This window comes from Penicillium macrosclerotiorum (assembly GCF_028827735.1).
Source record: "Penicillium macrosclerotiorum strain IBT 26536 chromosome Unknown utg000006l_segment0_segment0, whole genome shotgun sequence".
NCBI classification, from domain to species: Eukaryota; Fungi; Ascomycota; class Eurotiomycetes; order Eurotiales; family Aspergillaceae; genus Penicillium; species Penicillium macrosclerotiorum.
The window spans coordinates 2533602-2551683 of record NW_026643085.1 but is presented as its reverse complement, the minus strand read 5'-3'; the positions used below and the strand labels follow the sequence as shown (position 1 = coordinate 2551683).

Sequence of the window (18082 nt, the reverse complement as noted above, 5' to 3'; positions counted from 1 at the left end):
CACCGCACGTTCCTTGGGGATCCCCATTCAGTCTGAAACATGGTCGAGGATCCAAGACTAGCGCCCGGAGTGCACTCGGTGCACGGGGCAATCTGCAGTGCGACCTCAGGGGAAGCAGCCACATGCACTTAATCATACCTGTGCCCCGTCGAGTTGTACTCTGCTCTCGGTGGCTTCAACTATGAGGATTTCTGTCACAGACTTCATAGACCTCCTGCTTGATCTTGTGTATTCTAGTGCACGCCACGGGAGGTGAAGGCTCTATGTTTCCTATTCTGTGCTATAGAGTAAATGAGACCATAATCCATTCTGGGCTGGAAATCTCAGTCAAAATTCCCATGTCGTGTATCGTTGTGCTTGATGTGAACCTGTGGTTGTATTCCCTCGGGATATGTTCTAGTGACAATGGTTATTGACTTTGCTGAGACATTGAAGCACTTGGAATTTTCTAGAGATTACTCTGCCTTGTAATTCAAAGTGTTGGTCCTATCTTGGATATTTAGCAGGCATCTGATGGCATCGGGTATCCTAGGTGTCAAAGATATATATCATATGTGCTCTAGCTTGTGTTTTCATCCCATGCACATCTATATGAGCACGTTCCTTTTTCTGAAAAGCGAAAAAAAAAAAAAGGAGGAGAAGAAGCCTGACTACTATCTTTACATTACAAAATATCAAGATATCCTCACACTATCTATACTGCACCTATACTGTTGGACGAAACAAAAACCATCGAGAATGAGGCCTGATCATGATTTAATGCCTCAGGAACCAAGATAATTACCCGAGCCCACCGCCCAACCCACGTGATCACACACCCGTACAAAAGACGCGATCCCTGTTTCTCTCTAGAAAGTCAGCCACAATTCGCTTCGCGGGAACCCCCGTTTGTTCCCGCGGCTCTACACAGCCTGTCTGGTGGCGTCCGCTCGTGCTTAGCTTGATGACAGCTATGATCTGAGCATCTCCAATTAAACCCCTCCTAAACTGATCTTGGGCATAGCTCACCAAGCTTGTTTCCCTGACTAACCCTAACCTGGCCAATCATTCCTCCCTCAGGCCCGTGCAGCCACCGCATCATCGTTTCCCTGCCTAAAATGGCTCTGGTATCAGGCCCTGGCCGGGCTGGCGGCCCCTCGTCAAGCATGGAATTATACACCGCGAAGCATGTGGCTTATATCAAAAACCTGGACACTGTGCGTGCTTTTCTCTCACTGTGGTAGACCCCAAGACATGTACGGTAAGGATCATGGATTGACAGTGACAGTAGCGCAAAGATGAGCTAGAATACTGGCTCACAGAGCACCTACGGATCAACGGACTCTATTGGGGACTAACGGCTCTCCACTTACTCGGCCATCCCGATGCGTTGCCCCGAGAAGAGACCATTGACTTCGTCCTTTCCTGCCAAAGAGAAAGTGGTGGGTTTGGAGCTGCCCCGGGCCATGATGCCCACATGCTCTACACGGTCTCCGCCGTCCAGATTCTGGTCACCATTGACGCAGTGGATGAACTGGAGAAGCGTGGCCGAGGGGGAAAGCAAAAAGTCGGCTCTTGTATGGAACTACTCTCTCTATGTTGCAATATGGTGTTTCTCCCCCTTCTGTCTCCATACTAAACGATTCTAGTCATTGCCAGCATGCAAAACAAAGAAGACGGCTCCTTCAAGGGCGACCAATGGGGCGAGACCGACACTCGATTTCTGTATGGTGCACTCAATGCACTGTCACTCCTGGGCTTACTGGACCTGGTCGATATCGCCAAAGCTGTCTCGTACGTTCAAAGTTGTGAAAACTTTGACGGCGCATACGGGGTCACGCCCGGAGCAGAGTCCCATTCGGGCCAGGTGTTCACCTGTCTAGGAGCGTTGGCGATCGCCGGCCGCTTAGATCTGGTGAACAAGGACCGCTTGGGAGCTTGGCTCAGCGAACGCCAGGTTGACAAGGGGGGCTTCAATGGCCGCCCGGAAAAACTCCCCGATGCATGCTATGCTTGGTGGGTTGGCTCTAGCTTGGCCATGATCGACAGGCTTCACTGGATCGATGGCAAGAAGCTTGCATCATTTGTGCTTCAATGCCAGGTAGGTCATATTGCATTCCTGTTGTGAAGTCTTCTTTGTGCTAAACAGTCACAGGATCCCGAAGCTGGTGGATTCGCTGATCGACCTGGGAATATGGTTGATGTATACCATACCCACTTCGGCATTGCCGGACTGAGTCTTTTAGGAGTCGAAGGACTACTGGAAGTAGATCCTGTTTAGTAGGTGGCATCGGGATTTTCTCTGCTTCGTGACATCGCTAACTAAATGCTTAGTTGTATGCCAAAATCAGTGATTGCACGATGCTTTGCCAAGTGAAGAGTTCCTTGGCTAATTAGTGCATCATCCCCCTTCTATCCCTCCTGCCATCTAATAACCCGTCGCTCCTTTTCTTCTGTGGACTATGGGATACAAGGCAGGAGGAGAGCAATTGTTCACTTTGACTTATTCCGCTTCATACCATCCCACAATGGCCTAAAGGCTGTTAAGACATCGTGGCACAAACCTAAGTACTATCTTGGAACCTTAGATACTATGAGATACCAAATGACATCCCAATGACATACAAATGAACCTTCCGATCGTTCCTTCCGTGTAGCATGAGCGTCGTTTCTTCCCGATTGGGGGAAAGCGGCCTTTGTCGACGCGGCTTGTCTTGTTGACAAGAAGCATCTCCTATCCTTCCATCTTTCCATCCTCAAACCCCCACAACTTGCACCTCTCTCCCCCTCCTCATCGCTCCTTCAGCATTTTGCTATTTCTTCCCGTTGGTGTCTCATTCGATACTTGGCTTTTGCTTGCTACTTCCTTTTGGACTGGTTCATCCAATCAACTTGCAATTGCTTCAATGGATGCTGCTGTACTCCAATGCACCATCTGCCCTGGGCAGCCCCGGTTCAGCGATCTCTCCCATCTGCTGACCCATGTAGCATCCAAGGCCCATTTGTCTTATTACTTCAAGCTTCAGGTGCGGAGTCATCAAGAAGTCGCGGCCGCCGAGTTGCTTGAAGAGTATGATCATTGGTTTATTGTCAATGACTTATCTCGACTGCTTTCGGAGAGAATCTCATCCAAGGAAGATCGTCGGAAGAAGAGGAAATCTCAAGTCAAGTCCACAGTCTCTTCCAATGTGCAGCGTACGCCGAGAACATCTATCGGGGTCGATTCTACTGAATCCAACAGCCACGCCACTTCACTCCTTCCTGACTTTCTTGACCCCCGACTGGTGGGTTCTTTCAAAGACGCGAAGCCCGAGGTGACGGCTGAAGATCTTCCCTTTCTCACCTGCTACGTGACTCCAGCCGCTTCTGCTGCTACTGATGCTCATTCAATCTCGAATGCGGTTTTTGAATTCGACCCGGCCCAGTCTTTGACCAATGGAATAACTGGGGGATGGTATGAGACTGCTATGCCTAAATCGAGGGATAGCATCAACCCAGCCTTACCTGTGACGCCAAAGCCCTTACGATTCCGATCTCGATCGGATGGCCTTCCCCTACTTTATAACGAAGCAACGTACTTGTTCTCTGACGGAAAGGCCCGTATGGATATTCAAGATGACCGCGAAGTTGACAAGGACCGAGCCGAAGAAATGGCACGATTGAAGGGTGTTTTGTGGCCTGGAATGGATATTTTTGACTCAGCTACTCAGCAGATGCGACGAAAGCGGAATCAAAAAAAGGATGGAAACGTCTTGAGGAGAATGGAGATGACATCGCTGTTGGTGGAGCCCACGGAGTTAATCTTCTCCCCCACGGGAACTCTGCGGAAGCAACGCATGATCTCTGGAAACGTTGAAGACGACAGCCCTCTGAAAGGGGAGACTCCAATTCCAAAGCGACGTCCACCTCGTCCTAAGAGAGGTGTTCTTCGTCAGAAGGATGCCAACATTCCCCGTGCTAGTGACAGAAAACGTGCCAAGAGAGCAGCCGCTGAAAACCGCAATAGGAGTGAAAATGCATCAGGAAGCCCTGGAAATCCCCTCAGTCTTAAGGGCTTTGGATCAACATACATTGGAGATGATGATGACCTCAATCTTTCGATGCGAGTTTTTGACAAGCGGTCTCGCAATGGCTTCACTATCTTCACAGATGACAACCAAAATAAACGGGACATGAAAAACCAGCGTGCACGTCCAAAGGTCTCGCGAGACACGCTCACCCCTGCCCGACTTGTTCTCAATCATAAACCAGACATTTCTAATCACCATATAACCAAGCACCACCACTCGTCCCTGGACAAGGAGAACATCGAGCACATGATGACCTCGCATGGCCGGATTAGTCCCCCTTCTTGGAATTCCCCTTTTATCAAGCGCAGTGATTCTGACACCGCCGAGTACGCCCCTCGCTACTTTTTCGATGAGCCCTCGAATGTTGGTCTTGGTCTGCAGGACGATCAGAATAAGTGTGGGTATAGGTCCAATCCGCTGCTTGCTCCTGCGTCCAAAATGAACTTTTACAGCAACAGCTCATACGACGATGTGGCCATAACTAGCAGTGGTTGGACATCCATTTCTCGAGCTGGCTCTTCCGAAGAGACTCTCTCCGAGGAAGATCACCACGAGCTTGCTCGCCTTTACCTGGAAGCAACTGCCGCCGAATAGATTTTTTTGCGAGCGATACAACTCCACACTGTCATTTTTGTTTCTTTCCGTCTCCATGGACATCTTGGAGACTCGGTACCGTGCATATGGGATAGAGTTGGGCGTGATAGGGGGTTTAATTGCTATCCATTCTCTTTGAAGCATTTTGAATGAGTGTCTCTTTTACATTGACGATGACTGTTATTACGGGCTTACGATTGCTTTTTGTGGTGCATGGTTGATAAGGACTGGTGGGTATGGATCATCATCATGGCGATGGAAGGGCGTGGACAGAATTTTCCCCTCCCCACGGACAGCAACCCGAGCTGTATGTATCATAATTAGTCTTAGTATCAAATAGGCTTCCTGTATGATCTCTCTTTACTCAATGACAGTCCATAAGGGCTTTACAAACAATTTTATACTCCGCATTCTATCAATCTCGCCTCGAGGAACATTATCAGTGGGTGCCGATAGGGAGCTGAGTCAGCAGCCACTTAACGCCTTAGCGCGTTCACACGCGTCAAGCTCGGGGATTGCGGAGTTTCATGTCCACTTGACTGGAGATGACCAGGGATTCTCTACCCTCAATAGTCTTTCATTGCTATTGACTGGCTATCTCTAGCTTCTTTAGCCTGGGACTCCTCTCTCTAAGGGATAATCTGAGGGATTATATCGCGCCATGGCACCGCATTCCTCCCAATCCTCCGCGCCCTCTCCATCATTGAAGCGCAAGCAAGCTACCATCTCCAGTTTCTTTACTCAAAAACCGTCTTCAACGCCACGCTCTGCTACTAACGTCATTGAAACGCCGTCCAAAACTGCGTCGAAAAAAAGAGCGGCCTCACCTACCGAGCCGAGTCCTGTCTCGGAAGGAGCAGCTCCTGTACCGGACGACGATGACGAAGACGACGATATCGTGGTGCCACCCACTAAACGCGTGAGAAGGAACGGCTCAGCTCCAGAAGAACCTGCAGAAGTTCTGCCAGAGATATCATTGCACCCCCCATCCCAACTGAGCAGTAGCCAACGGACGGACATCTTCAAGTTCCAAAGTCTCCCCACCGACCCCTCGGCGAACAACGAAGCTGAAGACCCTGAAGCCGTCGAACGAAGGAAGACAAAAGAAAAACTGCACCAGAAGTTTGTCCGGAAACTCGGCGGAGCCGACTGCTTGATTGGCATTGGAAGAACAGCGGCCAGCGATCTCGCCGGTGCCGGCGCTGAGGCCGAAGAAGCCGATGACGATGAGGAGCCCACGCCCCCGCCCCCCACAAAGGGCAAGGGCGCTGCTAAGAAGGGCGGCAGCAAGCTCACGCCCATGGAGAAACAGGTCATCGAGATCAAGCGCAAGCACATGGACACCGTGCTGGTGATCGAAGTCGGTTACAAATTTCGGTTTTTCGGCGAGGATGCTCGCGTGGCAGCGAAGGAGCTGGGAATCGTGTGCATACCAGGAAAGTTCCGGTTTGATGAGCGTAAGTGACTGCTTGACCAATGGAGGCGGCCAGACCTGGGGAAGGCTAACTGTAGCTCTTGTTTGCAGATCCATCCGAGGCCCATATTGACCGCTTCGCGTCGGCCAGTATCCCCGTGCACAGATTGCATGTTCATGTGAAGCGTCTCATTACGGCGGGCCACAAGGTCGGCGTGGTGCGGCAGATCGAAACCGCGGCGCTCAAGGCGGCTGGGGACAATCGCAATGCGCCGTTTGTGCGCAAGTTGACGAACCTGTACACGAAGGGAACTTATATCGATGACGTGGAAGGTTTGGCGGGCCCGGCACCTGCAGCTGGGGGTGCTTCGCCGGCGACTGGGTATATGTTCTGCATCACCGAGACCAATGCCAAAGGCTGGGGGAACGACGAGCGGGTGCACGTTGGTATTGTCGCTGTTCAACCAGCCACGGGTGACGTTATCTATGACGACTTTGAGGATGGATTTATGCGGAGCGAGATTGAGACGCGGCTCTTGCATATTGCGCCTTGTGAGATTCTCATTGTTGGGGATATGTCTCGAGCCAGCGAAAAGCTTGTGCAGCATCTATCCGGAAGTAAGATGAATGTTTTTGGGGACGCTGTTCGCCTGGAGCGGGCACCGAAGAAAAAAACGGCAGCAGCAGAAGCTCATAGCCATGTTGCAGGCTTCTACGCCGGCAAAATGAGTGCAACTGGGGGCGAGGAGGACGTCAAGGCCGCAAAGCTGCTGCAGAATGTGCTTGAATTGCCCGAGCAAGTTACTGTTTGTCTATCTGCTATGATTGAGCACATGACGGAGTATGGGCTTGAGCATGTGTTTAATCTGACGAAGTACTTCCAACCATTTTCGGCGCGGTCCCATATGCTGTTGAATGGCAACACACTGGTCAGCCTGGAGATTTATCAGAACCAGACTGACCACTCAGCTAAGGGGAGTCTCTTTTGGACCCTGGATCGCACCCAAACACGCTTTGGCCAGCGTCTACTACGACATTGGGTTGGACGGCCGCTACTCGACAAAATTCGGCTTGAGGAACGCACCGATGCAGTAGAAGAGCTGACAAACCCTGCTCGCACAGTACCTGTGGAGCGCGTCAAGAGGCTGCTAGGTAGAATCAAAAGTGATCTTGAAAAAAGCCTGATTCGAATCTATTACGGAAAGGTAACATGCATTTCAGCCTGCAACTATGATTGATATGCTGATTTTCATACCACAGTGTACGCGGCCTGAGTTGCTCACAGTGCTGCAGACTATGCAAACTATCGCGATGGAATTTATGGACGTCAAATCTCCAGCTGATACCGGATTCAACTCCACCCTTGTGAGCGAAGCCATCGCCTCCCTCCCCACCATACAGGAGGATGTCACTTGTTTCTTGGATAAGATCAATCTTCATGCCGCCCGAAGCGACGACAAGTATGCGTTCTTCCGTGAAGAGGAAGAAACCGAAGAAATTGGCGAAGAGAAGCTTGGAATCGCTAGCATCGAACATGAATTGAACGAGCACCTTGCGGTGGCCGGTGAGCGCATTGGCAGGAAGAAAGTCGAGTACTCGACCGTCTCGGGGATCGAATACCTCATCGAGATCGAAAACAATTCCTTGGCTATCAAAAAAATCCCTGCCTCTTGGGCCAAAATCAGCGGAACAAAGAAGGTCTCGCGGTTCCACACTCCCGAGGTTATCCAGCTCATTCGGCAACGCGACCAGCACAAGGAAGCCCTGGCCGCGGCCTGCGATCGTGCCTTCATGGCCCTTCTCGCTGACATTGCCACCCAATACCAATCATTCCGCGACTGTGTTCAGTCCCTCGCAACGCTCGACTGCCTGCTCTCCCTCGCGACCATTGCCCAGCAACCCGGCTACTCCAAACCCGAATTCACAGAACGTCCATGTCTCCACATCGAACAAGGCCGACACCCAATGGTAGAGCGTCTCCTAACAGACACATATGTTCCTAATGACACCAACCTCGACCCGGACGCCACACGAGCCCTCCTTGTCACCGGCCCCAACATGGGCGGTAAATCCAGCTATGTGCGCCAGGTTGCGCTCATCGCCATAATGGGGCAAATAGGCTCGTATGTACCCGCAGCATCCGCAAAACTGGGCCTCCTAGACGCCGTGTTTACACGTATGGGCGCCTTCGACAACATGCTCGCCGGCGAGTCCACCTTCATGGTCGAGCTCTCTGAAACAGCGGACATTCTGAAGCAGGCCACGCCCCGGTCCTTGGTCATCCTCGACGAACTGGGCCGTGGCACGTCAACCCATGACGGCGTCGCTATTGCGCAGTCCGTACTGGACCATATGGTGCGGTCCATCCGCTCCTTGACCCTTTTCATCACGCACTACCAGCACTTGGCGCGCATGGCGCGCGCATTTCCGAACAAGGAACTTCGCAATGTGCACATGCGGTTTACAGAGTCTGGAGAGAAAGACGACGAGGAGATCACTTTCTTATACGAGGTTGCGGAGGGCGTGGCGCATCGTAGCTATGGGTTGAATGTAGCGCGGTTGGCGAACCTGCCGCCATCTGTGCTGGATGTGGCGAAGACGAAGAGTGCGGAGCTGGAGGAGTCAATCAAGCGCAAGCGGTTGACGGCTCTGGTTGGGGCTGTTGAGAAGGTTGTTGAGACTGGGGATAGCAATGCTGGAGATGAGGAACTGCTGGATCGTTTGGCTGCAAGTGTGGAGCAGCTGTAGCTTCCTGGGACACGTTTGCCACGAGACCGGCTGGTGTCGACTTTTGTACATAATTTACTACTACGATGACAGAATATCTCGGGGATTTCGAGCCACATTTAATTCTTCTGCTCCAAAAGCCTGCCCATCGTGAATGGAATTTGCTACGGCACATGAGAATAAGATACAATTCCAAGAAGCCGCCTGAGCTATTTAAAATATCGTAATTTGAATTACGCAAAAACAGCCTTAGTACATGGATCTCGCATTGAAAGGTCAATAATTGGCCATCATTGGAAAGAGTAGCCACATCATCAGTCTTCTAGATAATCTCCGTTCATCTCGAGTGAAGTCTTGAATTCGAAGCAGACCCAATGCAGGCGCTGCCTAGCCTTCGGCAGCCACTCGCCCCTAAGTTCCTCATCAAAATAACTGATCTTCTCCACATACGGCAATCGCTCCTGATTCATTTCGAAGTTGGTCAGCTAACTCTCTCATAGTACTGATTGATGAGCCGACCTTTTCCAACGTCACCAGATCGTCCAGCCAATCGAATTCATAGTCTTTCTCGGGAACCTGGGGACGATCGAGTGAGCCTGACTTATCAACCCAACTAAGACGCAACTTGGGGACTGCATGAGCATTAAGCATAGACAAACGTATGGTGGGGAGGTTTGCATCCAGATACATCTCCAGATACTGGAGATTCGGAAAAGTGATGTCTTGAAAAATCTGGTTGGTTCTTTCAAGCTCCTTGTCAGTAAAGAGGGCATTAATGGACCCCTTTCGCATCATGTTGGCGTAGAATTGTCGGCGCTGCTTGGTGAGGCCCTGGAAGCGTTCAACGATAGTCGGCTCTACCCAGATAGAGTAACGGGTTATTTTGGGTTTCCATAGAATCCTCGTCACTTCCCAGTACCAAGTTGAGTTCACACGAGCACAGCAGAGCAGGGTCTTGATACCGTTGGGTTCCAACACTCATTGATATGCAAACTGGCTCATTATCGCAGAAACCAACTCCGGCATGGAAAGGAATTTTTGAGTCGCCGCCATTGTTTTGACAGAGTCGGGTCTAGTGATGGTTGTTTGACCGTACACTATTTCGGGGTAACTTGGTGGGTTTGGACTTCGTAGAACTCCTTCTTGCGGGCAACTGGGCTCTTTAAATTAGGTAGAAGGAGAAACAAGAATTCCTGGAGGAGCATGGGGCATTTGCTGGATAGATAGTAAGAGGGTCAGGTTGGGTGGTGGACAGCAAGGAGAATAAAGATCCGGAGGCTTGATTGTTTCTGTGTTTATAGAGATGTAGATTAAGGATTGATAGTTTGAACAATGGGAGTTTTCCGTTTGGTGATTCTGATCCTTCTCCTAGTTTTTTTATTTCGTAAATCCGTGTTCAACAGGAAAATTGCCCTCTATCTTCGAAGAGGTAGTGCTTACTCTGAAATCCCTTTGGGGTCTTGTGAGCTCAATCAGAGGCTAACTTGCACCTCAATCGAGGCTTTCGAGAATTCGAACCTGGGTTGTCTTCATCAATATGGCTTTTTGGGACAGCTATTAGCTGTACTGCCTAGTTGTTCTCCACTTCTCAGGGTATAATTGCCTTTCTCTTTATATTATACAATTTGGAATGTGCTAAATGAGCTCACCTTCTTGAAGCTGCAAGTCCTTATCATACATTTACATTTTTCTCTTCCAGGATTTTTGATTTTACCTGCGATAAATGCATCTCAACCCAAGGAAGTTCCAATCAAAATATGCGTCATGGTGATTGACATTAAATCCAGGTTGTTGCGCTGGAGACCGATTCGGGGGAGCGTGCATTGGCGGAGAATGCTGGAGCTAGCCCTCATCATCAGCATGTGTCTTTCTATGCTCTATACTATCAAATATTTGAACTATTGCATTATTCTTGAAGATCTCGATATCAAAGAGGCTTCTACTCTTGCTCCTTACTGCATCGTACAGCGTACGTGAAAAAGCTTCATAGACAGTCTTCCATGAGGGGCTCAGGCAGTGTAGACAAAGACATAGTGAAATAAATCTAGGAGTGGACACCGGAATTTGTTGCTCAGTTTAGAACGTGTTGAGAATACTGTCGCTTTGCTTATTCCTTTTGCATCCCCTTCCTTTAGTGTGCAGCAGATCCAAGATTCCAATTTTCGATCCAAATCGCTAAATATCATGATCTCCACAAACATGGAAACCGGGGAAATTCTTATTACAATATGGGTAGTAAGTCAAAAAAGTTGCCAAAGCTCATGCAATAGCTTCGCAGATCCCGTTGATTTTGATTGTACCGATGTGAGTTAATTCCGGAATACTAGCCACAGTTTGTCATTTATGTCTCAAGCAACTAAACCATCTTTCCAACCCCCAGCCTTGTTGAACCCCCCTTGCCTGACGGGAATTTGAAGAGAAGAGAGAGAGAGAGGCGATTCCCTAATTTTGGCGAAGCTGATATGTGCCCTTTGAGTAAATCGATTCTTTGCAGTTTAATTGGAAATCAAACTTCATCTTTCGAGAGATTCTTGCCATACATTGCTTGCTAACCTCTCGCTCAACCCAAGTGATCTTTCGAACATTTGGAAACCGACCCTAAATTTTGGACTTAGATTCACAGAGTGACATTTTCTGGGGACAAGTGTAAAGACTGACTTGGATGAACTCTGGTAGAACCTTCGCCACTTCTCGTGGGAAACCTCGAGTAAAACTGCGCGCTTCATACTTCGTGGCATTTCGCTGGTGGCGTACATATTTGAAAATGCACGGCCGAATTTGCAGCTCGACAATGTTAGGAGCATCGACGTGAGGCAGGCAGATTTCGCTCCTCGAATGGTCCAAGAATATTTCCAAGCAACGCATGTTCGTAAAAGATATGCCTTGAAGCACTCGGTTGCACTTTTCAAGGTCATCATTAGAGTCACTAGCGACAAGGAGCAGCCCCTTCTTCATCATGTCAGCATAGTATTGGCGACGGTTGTACGCGATTCTCTCGAATCGCTGGACAAGAGATCCCAGGCGCGAGTTGTCATTCATCAATCCCGAGGAACCCCACAGAGTTCTCATTACTTGTCCATACCAAATGCTGCACACACGGGCACAGCTGAGAAGAGTATCGATGTCTTTGAGAACGAGAAACTGCTCCCAGTGTCGATCATCTGTTTTCGCAGTGAAGTAGGAGAATATCTGGGAAACAAGCTCTGGGATTGAAAGTGCCTTCTGAGAAGCCTTCATGGGCTTGTAAATGATCACGCCTTTGCTGTCAGTCATGGTAGCCTTATCGACATATGTGATAGGTGATGAGTAGTTCAAATGACCGGGGTTTTCCAGTTTGACGTAATCTATGGACGCCATTTCTGCAAGCTCAAGTTGGGCGACCAATATGATTCAAGAGTTGAAAGTGATTCGTGGGAAGGGTGAGTGGTGGTTTGAATAAAGGTGAAAAACAGCCTCGAGGTTCTTGCTTGAAGGGTAGAGATGTAGGGGAACCTCCTAGAAGCTCGGTTGAAGATTTTGGAAATAGAAGGATTCTAAATGGAAACTTGTGATGGATGCTGAGCCATAAATAGTGAATAAAGTGACAAACAGAAAGGATTCCGAGATTCACCTTCATTTCATTTACCTCGGCGATGTATACTAGACCCCTGGAAACAAGCTGTGTATTGACCAAGTTTACTTTCTTCACACAAGCCTCAAGAATTGATGACACCAGGGGCCAGATATTGGAGAGCAGCTCATTCAAAGTAGATGATCATAAAATAAAAGAAGCAATAACGAAGACAAAGACTTTTATGAGATAGTTTCAGTATTCGAAATGGCGCCGGAAATTATTCATTCCATTGCCCACCTCCTGTCTCCCCATTGGAGTCATGTCCAGCAAATGATATGTGGACAGAATAATCTCCAAACCTCGATCTGTAGTATCATAAGTGTGAAACACCTCATCCCCTTCTTTCAAAAAAGAGCAAAGTCCAAAATAGCCATTTCCTGGTTTCCACGAAATAGTTTCCCCGCCCTTTTCAGCTTCTGCCCAGGTTTCATGCGTCTTTGCCGAACTGTAGAAGGGGAACTTCCACTCCATGCGATTGGCATATGCAGTAATCTCACTCAGGGGTGCAGTTGCAACTGCAGCAAAAGACGTATTCCGACTCTGCAGGTGTCGGAGGTCAGGGATATGGTCCATGCAAAAGGAGCACCCAACACATCCTTGAGCTTCGTGTGGAGCCAGCATGAAGTGGTATAGGATGAGTTGCTTTCGATCACCGAAGAGGTCACTGAGGGACCTTTCTCCCTCCGGGGTGTCGAATTTGAAGCGTGTGGGAGAGGGGACCTGGACCATAGGCAGCTGTCGGCGCGTTGCAGCGAGTTCTTGGAGTAGACGCGTCGCTGCTTTCTCTTTCTCGAGAAGATCTGCTCGTGCCTGCTGATACTCCTCCACCGTGACGACCTTGCTTTGACTTCAGTTTCATGGACATTTTCTCATGAAAAAAGGACGGGAAGAGGGATGGTTGTACTGGGAGTGTATCAGAAGTACTCGATCAACAGACATACCTTCTTGTTTGGAACATCCATCATAGCCGTCTACCGATTGTGGCTCGCTCACTCAGTTATTGTGTTTTGGATCAGGTCGATATGGAAGCGGGGTTGTTGCTCTTGATTGTTCCCCACATGCTGGAATACGAGGGTTGAGATCATGACGCCGGATTAAGCTTCCTTACTAACCTTACTTTTTTTGGCTGACGGAGGTTTTCATTTGGAGGCTCCTCGGCATTCTCCAAAGGGGTCTCCATCCCAACCTCTTGTTCTACAGATACAGAAACAAACTACAAATACGCCCGCAGTTGCCCTCGACATAGTAGAACCGGAAGTTTCAATATTTTTTTTTGGATTCCCATTGTTCTTTTTTTGTCGGTCGGACTCTGGCTAAGTCTGGGCGTCCTTTCTGCTCTAGTACCGCCTTGGGAACTGCAAAAAGGGAGAAAAAAGGAGTAGAAAACGTATCACAACCTCGTTTGTCGCATTGAGCCCATGCAAGCACGTCAAAAAGGACGTGTGTATGTAGTAAAACACCAGACCAAACCAGACCAGACCTTCCCACAAATCCACAAAACAGCCGTCGCGCAACCTCATTTCATTTCTCATATAAACAGGCTTTTTGAAATCTGCTCGTTTCTCTCCATCTCTCTCTCCCGGTCGGAACTCATGATCGACTTCCAGGACTTGCGGCTGAGAAAGGCCGACAAGCCCCTTCCACCCAGATCCAATATCTCCTATTCAATCATCGGAAAGCGTAGACACGGCATTAAGAAGTTGAGAGGAGAACGGAAATTTGGAGGCGGCATGGCGGTTGAAGTTGAGGGAGTCGGGGAGGAGTCACAGGTACGGCAAGAAAGAAAAGCGGGGAGACAGTTTTGGCCGAAGAACGATCAAAAAAAACCGGTCGGGAGGGATATGCGAGAGACGAAGAGAGACGAAAGACATCGCGCGAGGAAATTGACGTTTTGAGGATTTTTAACGGAGACGGCGAGCCTCACGCTCAGACTCGAGCAGGCAGAGAATGTCATCGACACGGACTGTTGAATGCGAAAATACATGAATTAGCGATGCAGTTCATAGGAGTTTGTGTGGTAGTCGTCAAGGAAGAAATCGAAAATATCCACATGAAGGGTCCGGATCTTCAATGTGATGTCTCGCATTTCCTCCTCTTGATCCGCCCAACCATGTTTCCGGGAAATTCTTGAAGGGGTCGATATCGCATACCTGGGCCCTTGACGTTACGGATGATGGAACGGGAGGTGTCGTCCATGAACTCGACACGGACCTGGGTGACACCACCACGGGAGCCTAAAAGACGTAAAAAAACACCAATTAGTATCCAATCGACTCTTATGAAATCCGCGATTTTTCGTTATCTAAATTGGATTGGCGGGGATTGGGAGGCGCAATAGGCGGCCTTCGCGAATCTCGAATTTTTGTGCGGAGCGGTTCTGGACATCAGGGTAGGCACGTACCGGTGCGGCCGAGGACACGGGTCACCTTGACGAGCTTGACGGGCTGCTTGCTGGAATCCATCTTGAAGGGAGGGCGTTGAGCTCGAGGTTGAGGGAGTTTGGGTGGACTGGAGGAAGAAGCGGATGTGAAAGATGAATTTGCCTTCTGTGGGTTCCAAATTACGCGAGGGCTCAGGGCTGCTGACACCTGAGCCGTCAGGCTACATAGGATGTGAGCTGAGTCATCCAGAACATGGCTCAGTAGGCGCCTACTGACCGCTCGGTAGGCGGTCCACCGGGCGGCGGGGGTCAGTAGGCGGCTTCTGTACCAAGAACCTCGTATGTTTCGAAAAATATGGTATCCTGGTTGATTACAGTCATAAATCGAAGTATTTTCATTACTACCGTACGGTCGCAATACGAATTTTCTCATATACATAACTTTCTATAAGTGGACTATTTTTACATTGAAAATAGTTAGTTCATACTTTATTTCATCCTAGATCCTATATCTTGTATGTTCTGCGAAGGAGTCAAGGGTATGCTAGTCAGTGTAGCGACTTATATACTTGAAAAACATTCATTATGTTGAAGAAGAGTAACGAAACCGTGTAAAAACGTGGTTTCCGGTGAGGTGGACGGTGACATGGAAGAGAGTAAGGTAAGGTAAGAGATAGGGGCGAAAGAAAAGTTCAGGCAATAGTCAGGCGCCAACTTTTAGCGCCGCCTACTGAGCGCTCAGTGGGCGCCCACTGAGCCGTAGTCACCATGAGTCAGCTGATCTGCCACACGACACCTGAAAGTCTAGGCGAACAACAAGATAGAGGAATCGTGATTGAGCCGGATTAGTCACCTTCGAATTCACTGGCCCGGTGTCGGACCCAAATGAAGTAACTACTACTGTATCCCAGTCACTGAAATCGGAGCTTAACAAGGAACATTAGCGTCAAGAGAGCTTTTAGCCAGTAGTCCATGGCACGGGAAAATTAAGAATTGAAATAATGGTTTCATTCATGAGGGCGTCTTTCCCCACGTGCGTCAGTGGTCGTGATCTATGGCGAAGTACATTGGCAGTACCTTGGTCCGCCGCAGGTCCTGTCGCCGTGACGATGTACACCGGCGTATCGCTGGCTGCCCCTCCAATTTCTGCCCGCCCAGAGAGCTCCGATCTACGTTGACTTACCACCCTCCACTTTTTTCCCTGACCTGGTGAATCATCCAGCTTCAATTGCATTCAATTGCCTTACAATTTCTTGACCCCGGTCGATTCAACCTCGTCAACTCACCTGCTCTCTCTCTGCCGATCACTCCAACTTTTCTTCCCGCTATCCGCCGTGCCCCGCGCAGCAACCACTCAACCACTACCAGCCACCATGGATCTTGTCAACCAGTGAGTCAATCGCAATTGTGAGAGTCTCAAAGACCTGAGCTGACTTAGAACTTTGACCCAGCTTGGATGGACGACTCATCTTCGCCGTGCCTAAGAGTAAGTTCCACGCCCACCTATACTCCGTGACTCATACCCGTGAGCGCAGAGCGACACCACAGCGATGACTGAAGATGAAACAAATCCACTTCAATTCCCAAGCTAACGCAACTTCAATCATACAGAAGGACGGCTGAATCAGGATGCCCTCGGTCTCCTTCACGGCGCCGACATTCAATTCCGTCGCGAGAACCGCCTCGACATCTCCCTGGCTAAGAACCTGCAAATCGTCCTCGTTTTCCTGCCTGCCGCGGATATCCCTACCTTCGTCGGGGAGGGTCGTGTCGACTTCGGTATCACTGGTCGTGACCAGGTTGCGGAGCACGACGCAAGTCTGGCTCCCGGCGAGGTCTCTGGTGTGCAGGAGATCCTTGATCTTGGCTTCGGCGGCTGCAAGCTGCAGGTGCAGGTTCCCCAGAAGGGCGACATTACTGAGGCAAAGCAATTGATTGGCCGTAATGTGGTGACTAGCTTCACTGCGCTGACCAGGAAGTTCTTTGAAACACTCGAGGGTGTCGCGCCGGGCGAGAAGCTCCAAACCAAGATCAAGTATGTCGGCGGTAGTGTCGAGGCTGCTTGCGCTCTGGGCGTCGCAGACGGCATCGTGGATCTCGTTGGTACGTTTTTATCGTTATTTTTTACTTCCTCTCTCGTATCCTACCCGTGCCCGTGTGAGGGGTTTCTTCCCTACTCTAAGCTAATCTGACCCGTCGCATAGAATCCGGTGAAACCATGCGGGCCGCCGGCCTGAAGGCCATCGACACCGTCGTTGAGAGCACCGCGGTGCTGGTCAAGTCTCGCAACTCCACCAACCGTGTCGATCTCCAGGAACTCGTTACGTCGCGTATTCGTGGTGTGATCACCGCCCAGAAGTTCGTCCTGTGTCAATACAACATCCCGCGGTCCAAGCTGGCCGTCGCCTCTCAGATCACCCCCGGCAAGCGTGCGCCTACCGTTACCGCACTGGAGGCCGAGGACTGGGTGGCTGTCAGCTCGATGGTCGAGAAGAAACGCGTGGCCACTGTCATGGACGAATTGACCCGGGTCGGCGCCGCCGATATCCTGGTTCTCACCATTGCCAACTCGCGTACCGACTAAGTGCCAAATGGCCGACATTCTTGGAGCGGTCTAAAAGCCGCCAAATTTCTGATCTACCAGCGCCAAAAAGACCGATATCCATGACCGATATTCGAGTCCTGAACATCGCCATCAAAAAGTGGGGGTGTTTGGTTTAGTTTCTGCTTTCTTCGGTGCTTTCCCTATTCTGTTTTCTATTTCCGTCTCTTTTCTTTTGGTTGCAGCCAGATATTCTCCAGTTCGCCATGTCTTTTGTTTTCCATAATTGGTTCATTCTTCGTATCCCGATGATATTCTACTTGACATCCCTTTCCACGCCTGGGTCCAGTACACCTTTTTCCCCCTTTCTTCCTTGACTTACGCCTTTGGGTTTCTCTTTCTATGGACAAAAAAAGTATGCGGGTGAGCTTTAGATGCAGGCACGTATATAGATGGAGCATTGGGTTATATAGCGAGTTTCGAGTAGGAAATAAATATCTTCTATGAACGATTCTGGATTTTTTTCTTCTTCTTTCTATTCATTTAGGTGGCATAATTTGCAGGTATGTCTGTATCTCTGTATATGCATCTCCGTCTCCCCCGATGAATATAGTACAATGTAAAAGCATAAAAGCACACATACATACACACGCACAAATGCTATGTCCAAAAAATAATAACAATCCACCCAGCTCTTGGAAAATAACATCAATCATGGCGCATAGGGGTGGTATCATCAACAAAAAACACTAAGGTTTCCAAA

The 18082-nt window shown here is 49.4% G+C and overlaps 8 protein-coding genes across 8 annotated transcripts; 4 read left to right on the top strand and 4 right to left on the bottom strand.

Annotated features, from left to right (window-relative positions):
• Window positions 1-1097: 1097 nt before the first annotated feature.
• On the top strand, window positions 1098-2356 carry N7462_006192 (Rab geranylgeranyltransferase subunit beta BET2; the record flags this gene model as incomplete). The annotated part of the gene is made up of 5 exons (XM_057077910.1): window positions 1098-1196; window positions 1271-1556; window positions 1629-2080; window positions 2135-2259; window positions 2314-2356. 5 exons carry the CDS (start codon window positions 1098-1100, stop codon window positions 2354-2356), a joined length of 1005 nt encoding a protein of 334 aa, XP_056933490.1.
• A 529-nt stretch (window positions 2357-2885) lies between these two features.
• On the top strand, window positions 2886-4643 carry N7462_006191 (uncharacterized protein; the record flags this gene model as incomplete). Its single annotated transcript, XM_057077909.1, has 1 exon — window positions 2886-4643. The coding sequence occupies one exon, from the start codon at window positions 2886-2888 to the stop codon at window positions 4641-4643; it is 1758 nt and encodes a 585-aa protein (XP_056933489.1).
• Window positions 4644-5304: 661 nt separating this feature from the next.
• Window positions 5305-8805, top strand: msh3 (mismatch repair protein MSH3; the record flags this gene model as incomplete). The annotated part of the gene is made up of 3 exons (XM_057077908.1): window positions 5305-6100; window positions 6169-7262; window positions 7318-8805. The coding sequence occupies 3 exons, from the start codon at window positions 5305-5307 to the stop codon at window positions 8803-8805; spliced, it is 3378 nt and encodes a 1125-aa protein (XP_056933488.1).
• A 293-nt stretch (window positions 8806-9098) lies between these two features.
• On the bottom strand, window positions 9099-9579 carry N7462_006189 (uncharacterized protein; the record flags this gene model as incomplete). Its single annotated transcript, XM_057077907.1, has 2 exons — window positions 9099-9269; window positions 9304-9579. 2 exons carry the CDS (start codon window positions 9577-9579, stop codon window positions 9099-9101), a joined length of 447 nt encoding a protein of 148 aa, XP_056933487.1.
• Window positions 9580-11382: 1803 nt separating this feature from the next.
• Window positions 11383-12057, bottom strand: N7462_006188 (uncharacterized protein; the record flags this gene model as incomplete). The annotated part of the gene is made up of 1 exon (XM_057077906.1): window positions 11383-12057. One exon carries the CDS (start codon window positions 12055-12057, stop codon window positions 11383-11385), a length of 675 nt encoding a protein of 224 aa, XP_056933486.1.
• A 532-nt stretch (window positions 12058-12589) lies between these two features.
• On the bottom strand, window positions 12590-13362 carry N7462_006187 (DUF899 domain-containing protein; the record flags this gene model as incomplete). The annotated part of the gene is made up of 2 exons (XM_057077905.1): window positions 12590-13234; window positions 13339-13362. 2 exons carry the CDS (start codon window positions 13360-13362, stop codon window positions 12590-12592), a joined length of 669 nt encoding a protein of 222 aa, XP_056933485.1.
• Window positions 13363-14298: 936 nt separating this feature from the next.
• Window positions 14299-14859, bottom strand: N7462_006186 (40S ribosomal protein eS28; the record flags this gene model as incomplete). Its single annotated transcript, XM_057077904.1, has 3 exons — window positions 14299-14360; window positions 14548-14631; window positions 14799-14859. 3 exons carry the CDS (start codon window positions 14857-14859, stop codon window positions 14299-14301), a joined length of 207 nt encoding a protein of 68 aa, XP_056933484.1.
• Window positions 14860-16150: 1291 nt separating this feature from the next.
• On the top strand, window positions 16151-17361 carry N7462_006185 (ATP phosphoribosyltransferase; the record flags this gene model as incomplete). Its single annotated transcript, XM_057077903.1, has 4 exons — window positions 16151-16167; window positions 16229-16263; window positions 16389-16880; window positions 16982-17361. The coding sequence occupies 4 exons, from the start codon at window positions 16151-16153 to the stop codon at window positions 17359-17361; spliced, it is 924 nt and encodes a 307-aa protein (XP_056933483.1).
• Window positions 17362-18082: the final 721 nt, after the last annotated feature.